Raw genomic sequence first — 19,373 nt, 5'->3', positions numbered from 1 at the left:
CTCCAGCTGGAAAATGACAATTGAAGTCATCTGTGATCACATTCTTTTATCTTAAAGGGAGTGTATCAAAGATTTTGACTTTAAAATTGTTCACATTAATAATGTATGACACACCCAGACATTTTTATTAGAATTCAGTTCTTCAGCTATATAATTTTATTCCAGAAAATGAAAATGTCTTTATTGTTGTCAATTAAAATGTAACATCAGACACCCAATATCATGATGCCAGAAAACTGCCTCAAATGCTGAGAGCTTGTTTTACCTGTGACTCCAGCTCGGCTGCTACCACTTAGAATGCAGCCCTCTGCTCAGGGAGTCAGAGATGCTGTCGTGGAAGATGTGCATGCTCCCTTTATCATCCTTTCATGCAGGTAACACTCCTGCATGCTCTGGGGCTGACCTGGGAGAAGCCAGTGATGCAGGAGTCCCTGCATAGAGGCATCCCAGGCTGCTGTGTGTCCACATCCTCCTACCTTTATTCCTTGGCACCCCTCAGGTCCAACTGGAGCAAAGAACTTCAGGGCTGCAGGAGAGATGGGGAGAGCTGGGGTGTGGGATCTTGCACTACTTACTGGCTTTCCCAGGAGCCACCGGATCCCAAAGTCAGCTGATGTTTTTCTTGTTTGTTTTGGGACTGGTGGTGCTCAGGGTGTTCTCCTGTCTCTGTGCTCAGGCGTCACTCCTGGCAGCAATGCTCAGGGAGTGTGTGTGGAGTGTCAGGGATCAAACACATGTTGTCACTGTGCAAAACAAGCACCTTACTCACCAACTGCTCTTTCAAGATTTTTTTTTTTAGATCATCATTGCCACATTTTTTTGTTATAGCTTTAAGTAGGCAAATATTCTCAGAACCTGATGGTCAGTATTGCAATTAAAGTTCTGGCTATTCCTGATTGTGTGAGACAGTGCCTTAAATTTTTTAAAAAAAAAAACAGCAATTTCTTTCCTTCCTTTGTTCTTTCATTGCAACACTGTAGCAGTTTATACATTATTGAACAAGCTGTAGAGAAAGCAATTTCTTTGCAAAAAAAAAAAGTTATTTTACCTAATACAGCACTGAAAGGATTTTATGCTGTCTGTATTCTAGATGGTATAAGTTATCCACAGTGAGCTGCAACAAATCACCAACCCAGTGGTCAAAGCAGACTAAATTCTGTACAGCTGCGTTTTAAGATTCTCTCAGAATGGAAAGAAAAGTTCATCATGTGAATAAAAGCACATCATCCTAAATTGCTGAAACACAAAGGTCCCCCACCCCCGCCCTAATACACACACATGCTCGCTCGCTCTCGCTCTCTCTCTCTCTCTCTCTCTTCTCTCTTCTCTCTTCTCTCTTCTCTCTTGTCTCTTCTCTCTCTCTTGCCAGGACGGAGGTCCCCAGGCTTCCTTCGAGGAGATAGAAGGTCTGGACAACGGAAGTGACTGGGCTGGCCTGCTTATGGCAGTTTCAGCACAGAGTTCAACAGACCCAGGGTGAGCAGGGCTTGGGGGAAAGTACTAGGGAATGTGGTCTCTCCCAGTGAAGCAGAGAGGAGTGAATAGAAATAATGGTTAAATTGTCCTCTCCCAGAATCTCTTTCAGTCTGATGTATTTGCAAAAGGTGCTCTGCCACTTTCGGTTACTTCTGGAGTAGGGAGGAATGACCCGCAACTTTGCAAAATGGGTATGTGAACTGCCTTCCTGCTGGGGGAAATAGGGAGAAGTGTTTCAGGGAAAAATAAGTGTTTCAGTGCATTTTCCTTGTTAGAATCAAACACACACATTGGAGTTAACGTGGCGTCTTTGTTACATTTGCAGTAAGACTGTAGCATAAAAGAAGGAGATGGCAAGTGCCTAATGAAAATGATGGGAGGATGGAGGCCAAGCTATGGACCCCAGCGGGCCTCTTTCCCTGCAGGGTCCCTGAGCAGGAATCAGAGGTTCAACGCGTCACACTGTCTGCATCCCTCTTGGAGAGGCCAGCTTAGAAGTATTGTGGGCAGAAGCCCATGCCTTTGAGTGAAGTCCAGATAAGGGGAGACAAGCCCCAAGCCTGCTCCCGCCTCAGTCCTCATTTGACAAGTTGCTTGGGCCTGGGCTGCAGCTTGCTAATGGTCCTTCCACAAATGGCCATCCATCTGCTCCCTTCTCTTACCTGAGACCCCATCTCCAGCTGCCTTGTGCACTCCCTTCCCCTGTCACTGTTTTGGATGGCTGTCTTAGCAGGGCTGGAGCGATAGCACAGCGGTAGGGCGTTTGCCTTGCATGCAGCCAACATGGCCGACCCAAGTTCGATTCCTCCGCCCCTCTTGGAGAGCCCTGCAAGCTACCGAGAGTATCTCGCCCGCACGGCAGAGCTTGGCAAGCCACCCGTGATGTATTCGATATGCCAAACATAGTAACAACAAAATCTCCAATGGAGACGTTACTGGGCCCGCTCGAGCAAATCGATGAACAACGGGAGGGCCTTTATTATTATTTGTCTTAGCAGTAGAGGCTGGAGACATGGTAAGTCTTGTTTAGCCAACACCTCAGTCTCTTCCCGGCTCTTCTTCCCTGGACCCTGGCTCTGACCTATGAGCATCATCTAAGGAAAGAGAGGAGTGAGGGACTCAGGGAAATGAAAGTGGGTTCCTTTCTCAGCAACCCACTTGCTAATTGCCTGTCAGGACTAACCCTTTTCAGCCTGTCCCTGTCCAGGGCATCATCAGTCCTTAGCCCTTGGCCTCACGGTTCAGTCCTTGACCCAAGTCTCTATCCCTTACAGCCAGACCCACTTCCACCTGGAGCAAAAGGCTGTTCTCACTATCGTTTTCATTCCCTGGAACCAGGAACAGTTCATCGCTGTTTGAGAGCAGAGTGTGAGTGAAAGAAGGATGAGAATTGACTCTTTTTTTATTTTAATTTTTATAGCCCGGCAAGCTACCTAGAGTATTCGATATGCCAGACACAGTAACAACAAAGTCTCCAATGGAGACATTACTGGGCCCGCTCGAGTAAATCGACGATCAACGGGAGGGCCTTTACCTTTACCTTATTTTTAATAAATCACCGTGAGGTACAGTTACAACTTAGATAAACTTTCGTGATTACATTTCAGTCATACAATGTTCAGCTACCCATCCCTCCACCAGTGCCCATTCTCCACCACCAGTGTTCCCGGTATCCCTTCCACCACCCCCTTTCCCCTCTTCCATTCCTCTGTGGCAGGCACATTCCCTTTTACTCTTTCCTTTTGGGTGTTATGGTTTGCAGTATGGGTACTGTACTTGTTTGCAATATGATCGTCTGTACTTTCAATGCATGTACGCTAGCATCAGATGCATCCATCGAGGACCTGATGGTACAAGCGCGAATGATCAAGTACAACATCATTGGTCTGACCGAGACAAGAAGGCACGAATCTCACCATGCCATTTTCGACACTGGAGAAGAATTGTTCCTCGGAACATGCGATAAAAGAGGTGTCTGAGGCGTCGGTGTCCTTGTCAACACAAACTTGGCCATGAGCATTGATTCATTTGAATGCCTAACAACCTGAATCGGACGTTTACATTTGAATAGATGTGGCTCACTGCCTTCAGTTTCTATCTTCGTTGTCTACGCATCAAAATCTCATTATGATGAAAGAGAAATCGAGAAGTTCTACATGGAGCTGGAGAAGTTCTGTAAAGAAGACCACACCTTCTACAAGATCATTGTGGGTGATTTTAATGCCAAGATAGGACCGAGAAGATCAGCTGAAGAACTTCACATCGGGACCCATGGCCTAGAATGGAAACGGTGAGAGACTGTCTGAGTTCATCATGTCGACTAGGACCATCCATGGTAACTCACAGTTCCAGAAGGCAGAATCTAAACGTTGGACATGGGAGTCTCCTGGTGGACGATTCCACAACGAAATAGACCACATCATATTCAATCGACAGTTTTGCCTGACCGATGTCACTGTTGTCCCAAAATTTCGAACAGGATCGGACCACCATCTCCTTCGTGCAAAATTCTACTTCACAGAGCGGGGAGAAAGGGCAGCAAAGTTCAAAAAGAGAACTCCCAGAACAACCACCAACTGGGAACTCTTTGGCACTATTGCGGCAACATGGGAAGATGCCATTGTTGACAACATTGACGAGGAATATGATCAACTGGTTCAGCACCTCCATGAATGTGCAGGGAATGCCAAGAGAAAGATAGCCAAAAAAAAAACGCCTATCTTCGAAAACTCTTGAGCTAATTCGCCAGTGTGGTTTGGCGCATGCCTCAGGCAACCGCAAGCTAACGTCTGATCTTGCAAAGCAGTGCAGAGATGCGATCAAGGAAGACCTCAAAGAGAGAAGAGCAGAAGTACTGGTAGATGTGGCAGAAGCTGGGAAAAGTATTCGTAACGCCCGCCTGTCCTTCGCCAACTACAAGACCAAGATGACTGCCCTCCGACGTCCTGATGGATCCATCACATCCTCCAGAACAGCAATGGAGAAGATTATCCATGACTTCTACTCAAATCTCTTCGATAGCCATGTCCACTTGCCGACATACCAAATTCCACAGGATGGATATGTCGTTCCCAACGTTCTCCCTTCCGAAATCCGACACGCCATTTCTTCAGTAAAGAAACAAACAGCACCCGGCCCAGACAAGGTCAGACCTGAACACCTGAAGAACCTGCCGTCAGTACTCATCAATACACTGGCTCGGCTCTTCACTCGCTACCTTCACTCGGTTCCATCCCAATGGAAAACCAGCAGGACCGTACTACTGTTCAAGAAGGGAGACATCCAAGACATTGGCAACTATCGCCTGATCTGCCTATTGTCTGTCATCTACAAGTTGTTCACTCGAGTCATCCTAAATAGGATTGGCAGAACACTAGATGAAGGACAGCCATGCGAGCAAGCCGGGTTCCGCAAAGGATTCAGCACCATCGACCATATCCACACGATAACCAAGCTCATTGAGGTTTCTCGGGAGTTCAAGATGCCACTCTGTCTAACGTTCATTGATTTAAAGAAGGCCTTTGATTCTATTGAGTGGTCATTGAAGCCCTAGCCAATCAGGGCATTCAAGCCCAATACATCAAGATCCTCCGTGAGCTGTATTGCGGATTCACTACCAGGATCTCACCATTCTACAGGGAAGTAATCACTGACGTCAAGAGGGGGTTCAGCAGGGTGATACCATTTCACCGAAACTCTTCAGGGCCACCCTCGAGAATGTCATGCGATGACTGGAATGGGAAGGAATGGGAGTGAAGATAGATGGTCGGCAACTACACCACCTCCGCTTTGCTGATGACATTGTTTTAATAACACCAAACATCAGCCAAGCAGCACAAATGCTGGCCGACTTTGACCGTGAGTGTGGAAAGGTAGGACTACAGCTGAATCTTACGAAGACAATGTTTATGAGAAACAGCCTCGTTCCTGATGCCCCATTCACTCTCAATGGAACGACCATCTCCGAATGTAACAGCTATGTGTACCTAGGTCGAGAAGTCAACATGACAAATGACCTTGCATCCGAGCTTCGCAGGAGGGAGAGAGCGGCTTGGAATGCCTTCAAGAACATCGAAGAAATAGCTAAGAGGATGAAGAACCTCCGGCTCCAGGCACATCCCTTTGATTCCACTGTTCTTCCTGCATTAACATATGCCTCAGAGACCTGGGCCCTACGCAAACAGGATGAGAATGCTATTCAGGTCTCCCAAAGAAGAATTGAAAGAGCTATGCTTGGAATATCACGTTTCACTCAAATGAGAGAAAGAATCCGGAGCTCTGACATCCGTCGACGATCAAGAATCAGGGACGCTGTCTCATTTGCCAAGGTGTCAAAAATCAGATGGGCTGGTCACATAATGAGATTTAAAGATGACCGCTGGACTAGAGCTGTTACAGACTGGATTCCACGGGATGTCAAAAGACCGCGTGGCCGCCCACCTACCAGATGGTCAGACTTCTTCGTCAAGATCATGAACGATCGGTTTGAGGCTCTTCATGTTCCCAGAGCGAACAGATGCCATTGGGCTACACTAGCACGTGACAGGGACATATGGAGACGTTACTGGCGCCCGCTCGAGCAAATTGACGACTAACGGGAAGTTAAGTGATTAAGTGAATATGGGTACTAAGTGATCATCATGTTTGGTCTATTGTCTACTTTCAGCACACATCTGTTATCCTGAGTGAGCCCTCCAAGCATCATTTACTTGGTGGTCCCTTTTCTATCTCAGCAGCCTTTTCCCCCAGCATGTGAGGCCAGATTCCAAGCCATGGAGTGATCCTCCTGGCTTTTATCTCTACTATCCTTGCATGTTAGTCTCCCATTATGTTTCTTTGTATTCCGCAAATGATTGCAGTCATTCTATGTTTGTTCCTCTCTCTCTGACTCATTTTACTTAGCATGATACTTTCCATGTTCTTCCACTTATATACAAATTTCATGACTTCATCTTTCCTAACAGCTGCATAGTATTACATTGTGTAGATGTACCAAAATTTATTTAACCAGCCATCTGTTTTCAGGCAAATATGTGCTTCATAGAAACTGTTTGGGGGGGTTCTGTTTCTTCAGTTTCCTGGAAAAGCTTGAAAAGGCTAGCAGTAGGTCCTCTTTAAATGTTTGGAAGAATTCGTTAGTGAAACCATCTCGACCTGGGCTTTTGTTTTGGGGAAGACTTTTGATTACAGTTTTCAGTTTCCTTGATAGTAATAGGTCTAATCAGGTATTCCAAATCTTCTTGGTTCAGCCTTGGGAGATTATAGGAATCCAGAAATTTATTCATTTCTTCTACATTCTCTTATCTCATGTCATATAGACTTTCAAAGTAAACTCTGATGATCTTTTGAATTTATTTGGTTTCTGTTGTGGTGTCCCCCTTTTCATTTCTGATTTGATTTATTAGGGTTCTCTATCTCTTTCTTTCTTTGTGAGTCTTGTTAATGGTTTGTCGATCTTGTTTATTTTCTTGAAGAACCCGCTCTTGGTTTCATTTGTCTTTCGGATTGTTTTTCGGGTTTCCATGTTGTTAATTTCTGCTCTAAGTTTTGTTATTTCTTTTCTTCTGCCTGGCTTGGGCTCCTTTTGTTGGTCTTTTTCTAAGATCTTGAGCTCGGAAGTCATTATTTATGTGGACCATTCCTTCCTGATAAATTGTTGCAGAACTATAAATTTTCCCCTTAACACTGCTTTAGCTGTGTCCCACAGGTTATGGTAGCTTGTGTCTTCATTCTCATTTGTTTCCAGGATTTTTGATTTCTTCCTTGATTTCCTTCCTGGCCCACTCATAATTCAACATTGAGTTGTTTAATTTCCAAGTGTTTGACTTTATTCTCTGCGTCTGTGTGTGATTAATTTCTGTCTTCAGTGCATCATGGTGTGAAAAGATAGTTGGTACAATTTCTATCTTCCTGATCTAATTGAGGTAGGTTTTGTGACCCAGCACGTAGTCATTCTTGGAAAATGTTCTGTGTGCACTGGAAAAGAATGTGTATTCAGTTCTTTTTGGATGGAAGGCCTTGTATACATCTATTAGCCCTCTCTCTTCTATTTTATCCTTCAAAGTCAGTGCTTCCTTGCTGAGTTTTAATATTGCTGATCTATCCAGAGTTGATAACACGGTGTTGAAATCTCTAGCTACTATTGTGTTGCTACCAGTGTCCTCCTTGAATTCTATTTGCAGTTGCTTTAAGTATTTAGTTGGTCCCTCATTGGGTGTGTATGTTTAGGAGTGTGATTTCTTCCTGCTGCACATATTCCTTGATAATTAAAAAATGGCCTTCACTCTCTCTCCTAAACATTTTTTGGCTGAAATCTATGTTGTCGAATACTAGTATGGCCACCCCAGCTTTTCTGAGGGAGTTGTTTGCTCATGGTGTGATTGATTTCCATCCTTTAACTTTTTTTTTTAATTTTTATTAGTGCCATCCTTTAACTTTGAATCTGTGTTTGCTCTGACTGTTTAGATGTGTTTCTTGGAGGCAGCAGAATGTTGGATTCAGTTTTTTTAATCCATTTTGTCACTCTGTATCTCTTAATTGGTACATTTAAACCATTGACATTGAAAGACATTATTGTCATAGGGTTTTGTGCCACCTTTCTATAGAGATTTGTTGTGCTTGTAGGGGATTTTCTTGTCTTACAGTAGCCCCTTTATTTATTTATTTATTTATTTATTTTGTTTTTTTGCTTTTTGGGTCACAACTGGCGATGCACAGGGGTTACTCCTGGCTCTGCACTCAGGAGTCACTCCTGGCGGTACTCAGGGGACCATATGGGATGCTGGGAATCAAACCCGGATCAGTCACGTGTAAGGCAAATGCCCCACCCGCTGTGCTATCTCTCCAGCCCCACAGTAGCCCCTTTAGTCCTTCTTTTAAGGTTGGTTTTGAGTCTATGAAGTTTCTGAACTGTTATTTATTCATAAAGTAGTGTATCATTCCTTGGAGTTTGAGTCAGAGTTTATCTGGATTAAGTACTCTTGGTGAGTCATTCATTTCACTGTGTTTTTTCACTATATTCCACCATTGTCTTTGGGCTTGAAAGGTTTCCTCTGATAAGTCTGCTGTAAATCTAAGGGGTACTCCATTGTATGTGATTTCCTTCTTTGAACTTGTTGCTTGCAGTCTCTATCTATGTTATCTGTCATTCTGATTATGATATGTCTTGGAGTCTTTTTATTAGGGTCTCTTTTAGCTGGTACTCTTTGGGCTCCTTGGATCTGGATGCCTGCATTCTCCAGTTCTGGAAACTTCTCAGCAATGATATCTTTAACTGTTGCTTTTTTTTTTTTTTTAGGTTTGCCTTCCCTGTCCTTCTGATGCTCCAATGATTTTTATATTGTTCTTCTTGAGTTCATCCCCTAGGTCTCTGACTCGCCTTAGAGCTATTTTGAGGTCTTTTCCCATTGTATGTTGTTGCCTATATGCTTTCTGCAGTTTATCTTCAGCTCACTGATTCTGTCTTCGGCTGTAGTGATTCTACTGTTGAGGGTGCCCACTGAGTTTTTTTATTTCATCTACTGAATCCTTTATTAGTGATGGTACTGTTTTGTAGCTTTCTTATTTCTGCTCTTATTTCTTCCTGTATTTTCTTGGCTGCCCAGTCCACTGTTTCTTTCATGTCCTCCTTTAATTTACTGGGTATCTCTGATCCATTTTTTCCTTTAGTTCATTGATCATCCTCAGCATTTCATCTCTGAATTCTTTATCGGAGAGATCATATTTGTGAACCATCCCTATTGAGACTTCAGGGTTCTTTTCTTCATCCACTCCTCGTGGTGGGGATTTGTGCTATTTCTTCATGTTGCTGTGGTAGTATGGAGGTGGGACCTTCCAGTTCACTTCTAAGTGTACTCCTCTTGCTGCAAGAAAGGATTCTGGATGAGCTCGGTCGATGGTTGTCACCTTTTTCCCCTTCTAGAATACTACCTTCCTCTTTGGTGCTTCTCTGTGACTTATGTGAGGCCCTACTGAAACTTCAGAAGATGTGTTCTTTTATATTAGACTTGTTCAGTTTCTTGTGTTCACCGTTATTTTGGTGAGATTGAAATAGGCTACTGGACTGTTGGCCTAATGCGATTGGGATAGGCAGGATGTTCTCCTCAAATTTAGGTAATAGAAATTAAGATGTGAGTCCAGAGCACTGGGACAGGGGAAAATAACTGCAGCCTCATGAGCGACCACTACCCCGGAGACCACATCCCACCTCTCCATGCACAGTACCTGTGACAAAGTTGGCCACGTCAGTGCCTGAACAGAATTAAAATCCCACTTCTGATGCAGTCCTAACACTTGCCAGGGAACACCTCTAGCCCAGGTGCTTGGGGCACCTTGCCTGAGAGGGTGGGTGTTTTTGCAGTTCCCTGGGTCTGTTTTCTTGGCACACCACCCTCTTGATGCCCCGTTCTAGCATCCTAGATGCATTTCCCATAGAAATCATGGCCCATGTGCACTTTCTTTTCTATCAGAATTGTCACCATTAGGTCATGACTGTGTCTTTGTTGGGGTACTGGTGAGACTGTGTATAACCCGTGTTTTCCAATCTGCAGGAATGGACAGATGTCCACTTTGTCACAGGACTATTAGAGTGGGGAGGGGCAAATCCTGTCTTCCTGATATAGACCTCAGCAAGCTCGATTTTCACTGGCTCCTGATGCTTGCCTCTTGTCTTTCACCTAGACTGATGCCAAAACACAGAACAGCAAACTTTATACCAGGGTCCATTTGACATTGCAGGGACCTGACTGATATAGAGTAGTCAGAGATGACTTTGGCCCTTTTCTCGGGGGGGGAGGGGAATCAAAGTAGTAAATGTAGTAATTGTTATCAAAAAGCAGTTTCTGTGTTCCATGCATATAACTTATTTTAGCATCTCATGGGCTGACTTACATCCCTCAGAACTCTTCATATCAAAGTCCTAATCCTAATATCTCAGTGTGACTATATTTGGTGTGTTGCCTTTGAAGAGGTGACAGTTGAAAAATGAGTTCCTTCACCCTCTAACCTGACCCCTTTTGACTTTTTGTGATGGTGCCCAAGATTTGAGAACATGAGATCTTCCATTAGGGTTTGTCCTAATCCAGTGTGAGCCCATGTCCTTGTACCAGGAGCAAATCAGGACGCAAAGGAGCACAGATGGAAAGCCATCTGTGAGCCTAGTAAAGGGGCCTCAGAAGGAACTGAATCTCCAATCTGCCAGCATGCTGATTGTGAACTTACAACCTCCTCGCTTGGGCTGTTGAAGCCCTTCAGTATGTGGTACTTTATTATGACAGCCTCACTAACTATTATAGTGCTACTGTTGTTCACCTTTCTGGGTAAGGAAGTAACACACTAAAATGCAAAGTAATTCAGCTGCTAGCACCCAGCTTAGATGTGGCCACCGTGCTCTGGATCTGCTCTGTTCCCCCAGCCATCTCCATGACTTATTACATCCCCTTAGAGGGGAAGGACCTAACTGCCCCAGTGTGGGTATCATGGACCTTTGCAGACTTGATAGGTATTAGCCTCTGCATAGACAGGGTCTGTGACTGTTTTGTCTCCCTCTCTCCCCAGCTTTTAAAGAGGGAGTCCAGGGATGAAGCTACTTATTTCAAAGTGTTCTAAGTTTGAAAACGCCAGCAAAGTAGCGTATTTGTGTACATTATATTGTGAAGCATCCACGGCAGTATGTTCTGGGGTCTTGGATCTAATGTTGTCTTTTTTTTGCTGGTCCTGACACCTTTGTGTCATAATGGAACTACTTCTCTCACGAGAAGGTATGAGCTATGGTTACTCCCACTCCCATGTGTTTGAAAAGATCTATTAAAAGGTTGTTTAAAGAAAAAAAAAAAGGTTGTTTGAAAGTGTTGTTTTTTGAAAGCTTTGTTGCCAGTAAATATGGTGTTCTGCCCAGGACCCTGCTGTGTGGATCACTGACTACACTCTGAGGTTTTCATCAGAGACTCTGGTCTGTCTTATTGTTCTCTCTGCCTTGTTCATTAGGAAGATGGTAAGCTGCATGGACAGCTCCATTGCATAGGTAAAACCATTTGGTAGTTGAAATCTCATATAAGCACTTATTCCTGAGATGTAGAGGATAACGTTTTCATGGAAAAGGAAGTTGCTTCTTCTTCAGAAATAGAAGTTTTTACCTCAACCCAGCACCTTAGACGACTGTTGTATTTCTATTGCCCCTTGCATAGGGCTAAATTGAAAAGACACTGAAGAAGCCAGCAACTTGTAGCATTGTTGTGATCACTGTAAAATTGATGTAGTGTTCATTCCTCCTGAGTGTGCCCCCCGACTGTGCACACTCCTCGCTTTGCTGCTGGTGCTGAGCTGGGCCTAGGTCTCAGGGAATGGAATGTGCATACTGGGACTCTTGCCCAGTCTATATTCAAGAATGACTGGGGCTGGAGCCATTGTACAGTGGGGAGGGGGAGAACATTTGCCTTGTATTCGGCTGACCCAGATTCCATCCCCAGCATCCTATATGGTCCCCCAAGCACTGCCAGGAATAACCCCTGAGCATCACTGGATAGGGTCCACAACCAAAAACAAGAATAGTGAGAATGCAATATGTTATTCCTCTGGCCCACCTGCTAAGCAAGAGAGTGGAAGCAGAAATAATTTATAGGACCTATTGGTCTTGACTGTGTCTGGTTTAAGGAATAAAACATAGAGGCGAAGTTGCCCATTACAGCATGCTGTTGGTACTCTGGAAGACAGAACTGTAGAGGCCTCAGGTGATAGTCCATGGCTGTCTCTGTGTTGACAGGCTTGTGTCTGAGGCAGAGCTGGCAGACAGGCAGCTGCTCTGGAGAAGCAGAAAACAGAGGCATGACCGGGCTCACCTGCCTTCCTCATGGATCTTTGTTTCTCCGGAAAGGACTGGAATATTAATCAAGTTGACAGCGCTGTGGTTTTTTCCCCCCACCCCCAAGGCTTTCAAGCAATTTCCTCATGCATAGCATGGAATGTTTCATGCTGTGGTGTAGCACTCACATGAGCAAGTGAAGCAGTGATACTTTTATCCAATGCACTTTGAGATTTTCTCTTTCATGCCTGGAAAATATATGTGTTCACACACATGCGCTTGTGCACACACACACACAGTGTTCACAAGACACTTAACTATGTTACAACCCACTGGTGGGTTTGGAATCACATTTAGGTAGACTTCTACCATAAGATAAACGTATCTAAAGCTCTCCTTCTTCACTCTGTGTCTTGGGAATGTCTGCCAGTTTGAGAAGACTCATCAGAGGAAAGAAAGAGCAGTGCTATCAGTGCTTGCTCATCCCAGAGCCCACCCCTGCTCCCCACCTATGGGCAACCCTAGAAGGGTACCACGGTGCCAGGGGTGGGGGCAGAGCTAGTTGGGGGGCATGGTGGTGTCTGGTGGGAGGGTGATGGGGACAGGGCTGATGCTCTTTTTTATTTTTGATTTTTGGGTCACACCCAGCGATGCTCAGGGGCTACTCCTGGCTCATGCACTCAGGAATCTACCTGGTGGTGCTCGGGGGACCATATGGGATACTGGGAATCGAACCTGTGTTGGCCATGTTGGCTGCGTGCAAGGGAAACGCCCTACCCGCTGTGCTATTGCTCCAGCCCCTGATGCTCTGTTTTGAGACCCACCAAGAAAGGGTTCGAGGGTACATGTGCCCAGTCACCTCACAGCTCTGCAGTTCAGAGGATAGTCCGGCTGCACCTTGTGCCCCCATTATTTCCCAGTGATGCTGGAGTGCTTTAGGGGCGGCCTGCTCCAAAAGGAAACTTGCCCCATATTCCGTGCCACCGCCTGGGGTCGCAGACCCTCGCGGGGAACACCAGGCACTGGGGCGTGGACAGGCCGTTCCCAGGCCGCATCTTCCATCTCATCTCTCTGTGTGTCACCCGCAGGCCTCGGGAAGACCCGCCGGAAGACGAGCGCACGCGATGCCTCCCCGACACCCAGCACCGACGCGGAGTTCCCGACCAACGGCGGGCCCGGCGGCGCCGACCGCATCTACGACCTCAACATCGCGGCACTTGTCAAGTTCGCCTACACCGCCGAGCGCGAGGACGAGCTGTCGCTGGTCAAGGGCGCGCGCGTCACCGTCATGGAGAAGTGCAGCGACGGCTGGTGGCGGGGCAGCTGCAACGGCCAGGTGGGCTGGTTCCCCTCCAACTACGTGCTGGAGGAGGCGGACGAGGCAGCGGCCGAGCCCCTCGGCTGCCCGGGCCTGCGCCAGGCCACGGCGCTCAGCAACGGGCAGGGCGCGCGGCCGCTGCACCTGGTGCAGACGCTCTACCCCTTCAGCTCCGTCACCGATGAGGAGCTCAACTTCGACAAGGGCGAGACCATGGAGGTGATCGAGAAGCCCGAGAACGACCCCGAGTGGTGGCGGTGCAAGAACGCGCGGGGTCAGGTGGGCCTGGTCCCCAAGAACTACGTGATGGTCCTCAGCGACGCGCCCGCCCAGCACCCGGGGCTCTCGCCACCCGTCAGCGTCGGCTACACGGGACCCGCCTGCAGCGGGCGCTTCGCGGGCCGTGAGTGGTACTACGGCACCGTGACACGCCACCAGGCTGAGTGTGCCCTCAACGAGCGTGGCGTGGAGGGTGACTTCCTCGTGAGGGACAGCGAGTCCTCGGTGAGTCCAAGGGTGCGGGTGCTGGTGGGGTGCAAGGCTTGCGGGACTGGACTTATCTGGCCCAGAGGTGGGGGAAAACAGTCAGTCCTCTGGGGTGCAGACCTGCAGGAGAGGGACAGGAGTCCTCAGGGAGTGCTGCAGGTGCAGGGGTGCAGCTCAGGATGTGCTTGGGGGGGTGTACTAACGGGGTGAGCACTGGGCAAAACCGAGTCCTAGTGAGGTCCCAGCTTGCAGGGGCGGGGGCTGGAAGGAAAGCACACATGGACCTTATCACACTGGGTCATCAGCCCTCATAGGCCATTAGTGGTTCAGATTGCTCAGTGCCCTGCAAGTCAGCTGACAGCATCCGGGGCTCGTACTGCATGGTGGTGGTTCCCGGCCCTGCACTGAAGCTGTGCAAGGTCACGCTCTGTGGTAGACTCACTTAAGTGACTGTGAGGCCAGGGACTTGCCCGGGTGGCTGGTTGACATCCCAGAGATGTTTCCGTGCCAGAGGTGAGTGAGCTGTGTCGCCTTGCCGAGGCTTGTCTGACCTCCCTGTCCAGGTCACCCTCCTTTTTATTCTACAGGCCAAACTATCTTCTCTCCGCAGTCCCCATTCTGTTAGTGACCTGACTGGGAGCCCATCAGCTGACTTGTTTCCTCTCCCTACCTAAGGCCAGAGGGTGGAGGGACACCAGGTTTCTGATGTGGCTTTTTGTTGGTTGGTTTTTTTCTTTTTTAATTTTTTTTTAGTGGAACACCATGAGGTAAGGTACAGTTGTAGACTTACAAATTTTTGTGCTTGGGTTTCAGTTATACAGTGATCGAGTACCCATCCCTCCACCAGTGCCCATTCTCCACCAACAATGATCCCAGTAGCCCTCCCACCCCCATCCCCCCCATCCCACCCTGCCTCTGTGGCAGGGCATTCCCTTTTGTTCTCTCTCTCCTTTTGGGTGTTGTGGTTTTTAATAGAGGTATTGAGTGGCAATCATGTTCGGTCTCGTCTACTTTCAGCATGCATCTCTCATTCTGGAAGGAACCTCCCAACACCCTTTACTTGGTGTTCCTTTCTCTGTCTGAGCTGCCTTTTCCCCCAGCATATGCTGGGGGACTGGCCTCCAAGCCATGGAGCGAACCTCCTGGTACTTATCTCAGCTATTCTTGGGTGTTAGTCTCCTATTTTGTTGCTTTATATTCCACAGATGAGTGCAGTCTTTCTATGTCTGTCCCTCTCTTTCTGACTCATTTCACTTAGCCTGGGGTTTTTTGTTTTAGGTTTGTTTTTTTTCTTTTTTCTTTTTTTTTTTCTTTTCTTTTGCTTTTTGGGTCACACGCAGCTATGCACAGGAGTTACTCCTGGTTCATGCTCTCAGGAATTACTCCTGGCGGTGCTCGGGGGACCATATGGGATGCTGGGAATCGAACCTAGGTTGGCTGCGTGCAAGGCAAATGCCCTACCTGCTGTTCTATTGTTCCAGCCCCGAGGTTTGTTTTTCTTTAAACCGCACAATGCCCAGGTCATCTCTGCTGCCCGCTGTAGCACTTTCATCTCTTAAGAGCTTTCAGATCTGTTGGGAGTGGAGTTGAAAAAAGAAAGACAGACCTCCATAGAGATGAGTTTGTGTGTGTGAACAGGGGAGATGTGAGACCACTTGGCCTGCAGCAGATCCAGTCCTGGCTTCAGACTCACCAGGGCTGTGTTTCAACTCAGTGTCCACTCAGCGGGGCTGGGATCTTCAAGGTACTCTTTTCACTCATCCACCTTAGAAATAAATGCTCAGCTGCTGCCATCAGTGCTTGGCAAATGCTCGGACCACATCATCTGACCTGCTAAAATGAGAATTTCATCCGCTGGGCCCATTGTGACTAACTTGCACTGGTTTTAGCTGAATCCAGTTTAATATTCTCCATGTAAACCCTGAGACTATTCAGTGCTCTCACTGTCCTCTAAAAGTCTTGGAGCCGTGGTAAGTGAATGCATGCTCAGAACTCTAGGAAAGGGGTTCAAAGCCAGGGGTTTCACTCCTGAAGAGGAAGCTACCGTGTGTACTTTAAGGAGAAAGAGTGGAGAAGCTCAACCCATTCATGGTTTCAGCAGCAGATCCTGCCGTTGACAACATCCATGAGTATGCCTGACCTTGAACATTCATTCGTTCCACCTGGAATCTGTTACCCAGCCACCAGATTGTAACATGTTTGGCAAGACACCAGATTAAATTGTTTCCATGTGGCATATGCTTTGGACATACCTTCCTGTTTAAGGCTTAAATTCAACACTCAACTCTTTAAGTAGAATCTCAGAGAAAGTAATGGAAAACCATTTCACTATAATAGATAGGTCCAAAATATTTAATGAGAATTATATAGTCCATAAAATGTAATCTTGGTGGGGAAATTTTGAGCTTGAAAAGATTTCCTAGGAAGGGAGGGTGCAGCCACGGAGTCTTCTGCTCCATTCGTTGTTCACTGAATCTGGAACAGAACCGAGGAGAAAGTCCTGGGAAAGAGGTAGATGAGCAAAGCATTGTCTAGTTGCTGGCCTCAGTAAAGACCTATGACTTTTCTGTGGGGTGAGCACCTGTCCCCCACGATAGGTTAGTATGTCCGGTGTGGGGGACCAGGTCTTTTCAGAGAGAGAGGCATGCCTGTGTTTCTAGATTGCATCTCAGAACTCAAGCTACATTTTTTCCTTCCTAGTAGGTCCTTCCCCCAACCCTATAAAAGAAGAAGAAGAAAAAAACAACTTTAAGCTGTAGATCAGCTAATAGTGTGCTGGACTCTTTGATTTTAGGGGTGTGGGTGTAGAGGCGGTTAGTCTTGATCTCTGATCCCTGCCCCTGTGGACTACGTGCACGGTACTTGCAAGCCTGTCTGTGGCAGCGGGTGTTCTGTGACTTGTGGTTGCCCTTTCCGAAGAGCTGAGCCAGGCTGTGGTTGTTGCTTCTGCTGCTTATGACCAGGTCTGCCTCAGAGAACTAGAGGCTGCTGACTAGGCTGGTGTATGTGTGCTAGGTATTGCTTTTACCCGTTTCCCGTCTACCTCCCCTTCCTTCTGCCAAAGTCTCTCTTTCTTCATTTCCTCCTCTGCTCTGTTTCCCTTTCTCGTGTGAGAGCTTGGCTTGCTAAGCCCTCCTCGGGGACAGTCATCTAGCAGCCCTCACTAGGATGGCAGAGAGGTTAGCCAACAAGCTCACCCGTGTTCCCTCAGGACCCTTGTTTAATTTCCTTTTCTTTCTTTCCATCTTTAGACCTGGGCCTCTCCTTTGACTGAGGTTGCCACAGGATGCCTGACTTATAAATACATTTTCTTAGAGTGTATCTTCACAATGGGCATCATGTTTTAAATATCTGGGATTATTCCAGTAGAGATGAATGAGGCTCGTGCTTGATGATATTCTTGCATACTTCATGTTTTTCTGCTTTGAAAAATAAAAATTTGCCCAACTCTGAGTCCTAGGAAATCTGTGCTTTTCTGGAGCAAGAGGTGTACGTTTCAGGAAACAAACAGCAACCTTGCCATGTCCTGTGAGATCTAGTGAGGGAAGTGCAAGATATTTCAGAGGTGTCTGTATATCACCTCTGTTCCGTCAGTGAATGGATAAATGAAAAGGAAGTCCTACTTAACTCTCCCCTCTCCTGCGTTTGTTCGTTGGGCTTCTTGCTCACTTGCTCTCCTCATCTCTCTATGACTATTACTGACCTATAGTTGCTGAGGAGGAAGCAATATCATTCCCTGAGCCAGAAAGTACAGCAGATAAGGCACTTGTCTTGCACGTAACAGACCCACGATCAATCCCCTGGGCCCCACCAGAAATAATTCCTGAGTATTATTGAGAGTAGCCCCCAAGCCAAAACAAAACAAAGTATGATTTCCTAATCTCCACATTTTTTGTTTTGGGAGCCACACCCAACAGTGCTCGGGACTTACTTATGAGGCTCTGTGCTCAAGGATCACTCCTGGCAGGGCTCAGAGAACCACTCAGATGCCAGGATGCCAGCGATCAAGCCCAGTACGGCCACATGCAAGAATCAAACCCAGGTTGACAGCTTCAAGAACCTGCTATTCTATCACTCCAGCCTATAATCTCCACATTTAATTTCATACTGCTTTCTGCTGATTGACAGTTCATGAAATCTAAGAGATTTGAATTCCCTACTGGTCCTCCTATAGGCTCCTCATAAATTCTATGTAGTTGTCCACATTCATTCTGTAGGTATGGTTAGAAAACTATAATTAAGAATAACCAGTAACTAAATAGATTTTTAGTAAGTAGTAAAAGTTGACAGTTTTTATTTTCTCAGTTGCTGCATTCCCCTTATTGAAAAGGTAATACAGAAAATGACAGGTTGTAAGTTGCATAGGAAGGGGTCTTGAGTGGGGGAGGGGAATTTATAAAGATGGCCAGGCATACAACATCAGTGGGCCAGGAATCTATTTCTCTCTGTATGACTTGAACCAGCTATCCTAGTGATAACTTTCCTCCATGTGTGCATCCCATATAGTATTTAAATACTGACTTTTGGCATATAACACATTTGTTTCTCATAGAGGAAAACCTCTCTAAGAGACCATTTAGTGCACATATTATTCACTAATAGTTTGTAGTTCGTTTCCTTGTTTTCAATCTAAAAAAATCATTTGGTAGAGAAGGAACAGAGTAAAAGAATTAGCAACATAATCCTTGCTGTATCTTTTTTTTTCCTATCAAATTATAGTAATCAAAGCCGGTAGTTTCATCATCCTGCTCTCCATCAGTGATGTGCAAACAGTGGTGTGTTTTCACATCCCCTTGAGAGTGTTTTCACATCCCTTTTCAAAATAAAGATGAGGTTTTTTCCCATAGAGTTCCTATTTGAAAAGATCTCAGCACAATCTTGTGCATTTGTTGTATATTCCATGAAAATGTTGACCTCTGGGCTACATTATGTCTTTCTAATGCTTTTATATACTTTTACAGTGTTTAGGAAAACTCCATTTCTCTGCAATACGAATTGTAAGCATGCTTAAAAGGTTAGAGTTGTTACTGTAGTAAGGTTTAATATTGGGTCAGACTGCTATTTTTTGTTGGATAGAAATCAGCAACTATTTTCTGTTTATTGTTTGGCTACTTAGAGTTTGAAAGCAACTAGCTATATTTGCTTTCTGATTTGTTTTTGCTCTAGAGGGCTAAAGAGCTATGATTACTTGTAGGCAGCAGGCAGCACAGAGAAGTGCAGGGTACTCTGTGGTTCATTTCATGCAGCTTTCCAGTTATTGCAAAGGTAATAATGCTTTGAATGCTCGGGCTTTTT

At 46.1% G+C, this 19,373-nt stretch overlaps 1 protein-coding gene across 1 annotated transcript in view; it reads left to right on the top strand.

The window, feature by feature from the left end:
• The window catches only part of NCK2 (NCK adaptor protein 2), a 46,251-nt gene that overhangs the window by 15,252 nt on the left and 11,626 nt on the right, over window positions 1-19,373 (top strand). Inside the window, exon 2 of the mRNA XM_056124875.1 lies at window positions 13,363-14,096. Within this exon, the coding sequence (XP_055980850.1) occupies window positions 13,363-14,096 (734 nt within the window). The remainder of the gene's footprint in view (window positions 1-13,362; window positions 14,097-19,373) is intronic.

The sequence above is a fragment of the Sorex fumeus genome, unplaced genomic scaffold (genome assembly GCF_029834395.1).
Source record: "Sorex fumeus unplaced genomic scaffold, SorFum_2.1 ptg000006l, whole genome shotgun sequence".
NCBI classification, from domain to species: domain Eukaryota; kingdom Metazoa; phylum Chordata; class Mammalia; order Eulipotyphla; family Soricidae; genus Sorex; species Sorex fumeus.
Note: the sequence above shows the minus strand (reverse complement) of the source record. Positions and strands in the feature narration are given on the sequence as shown.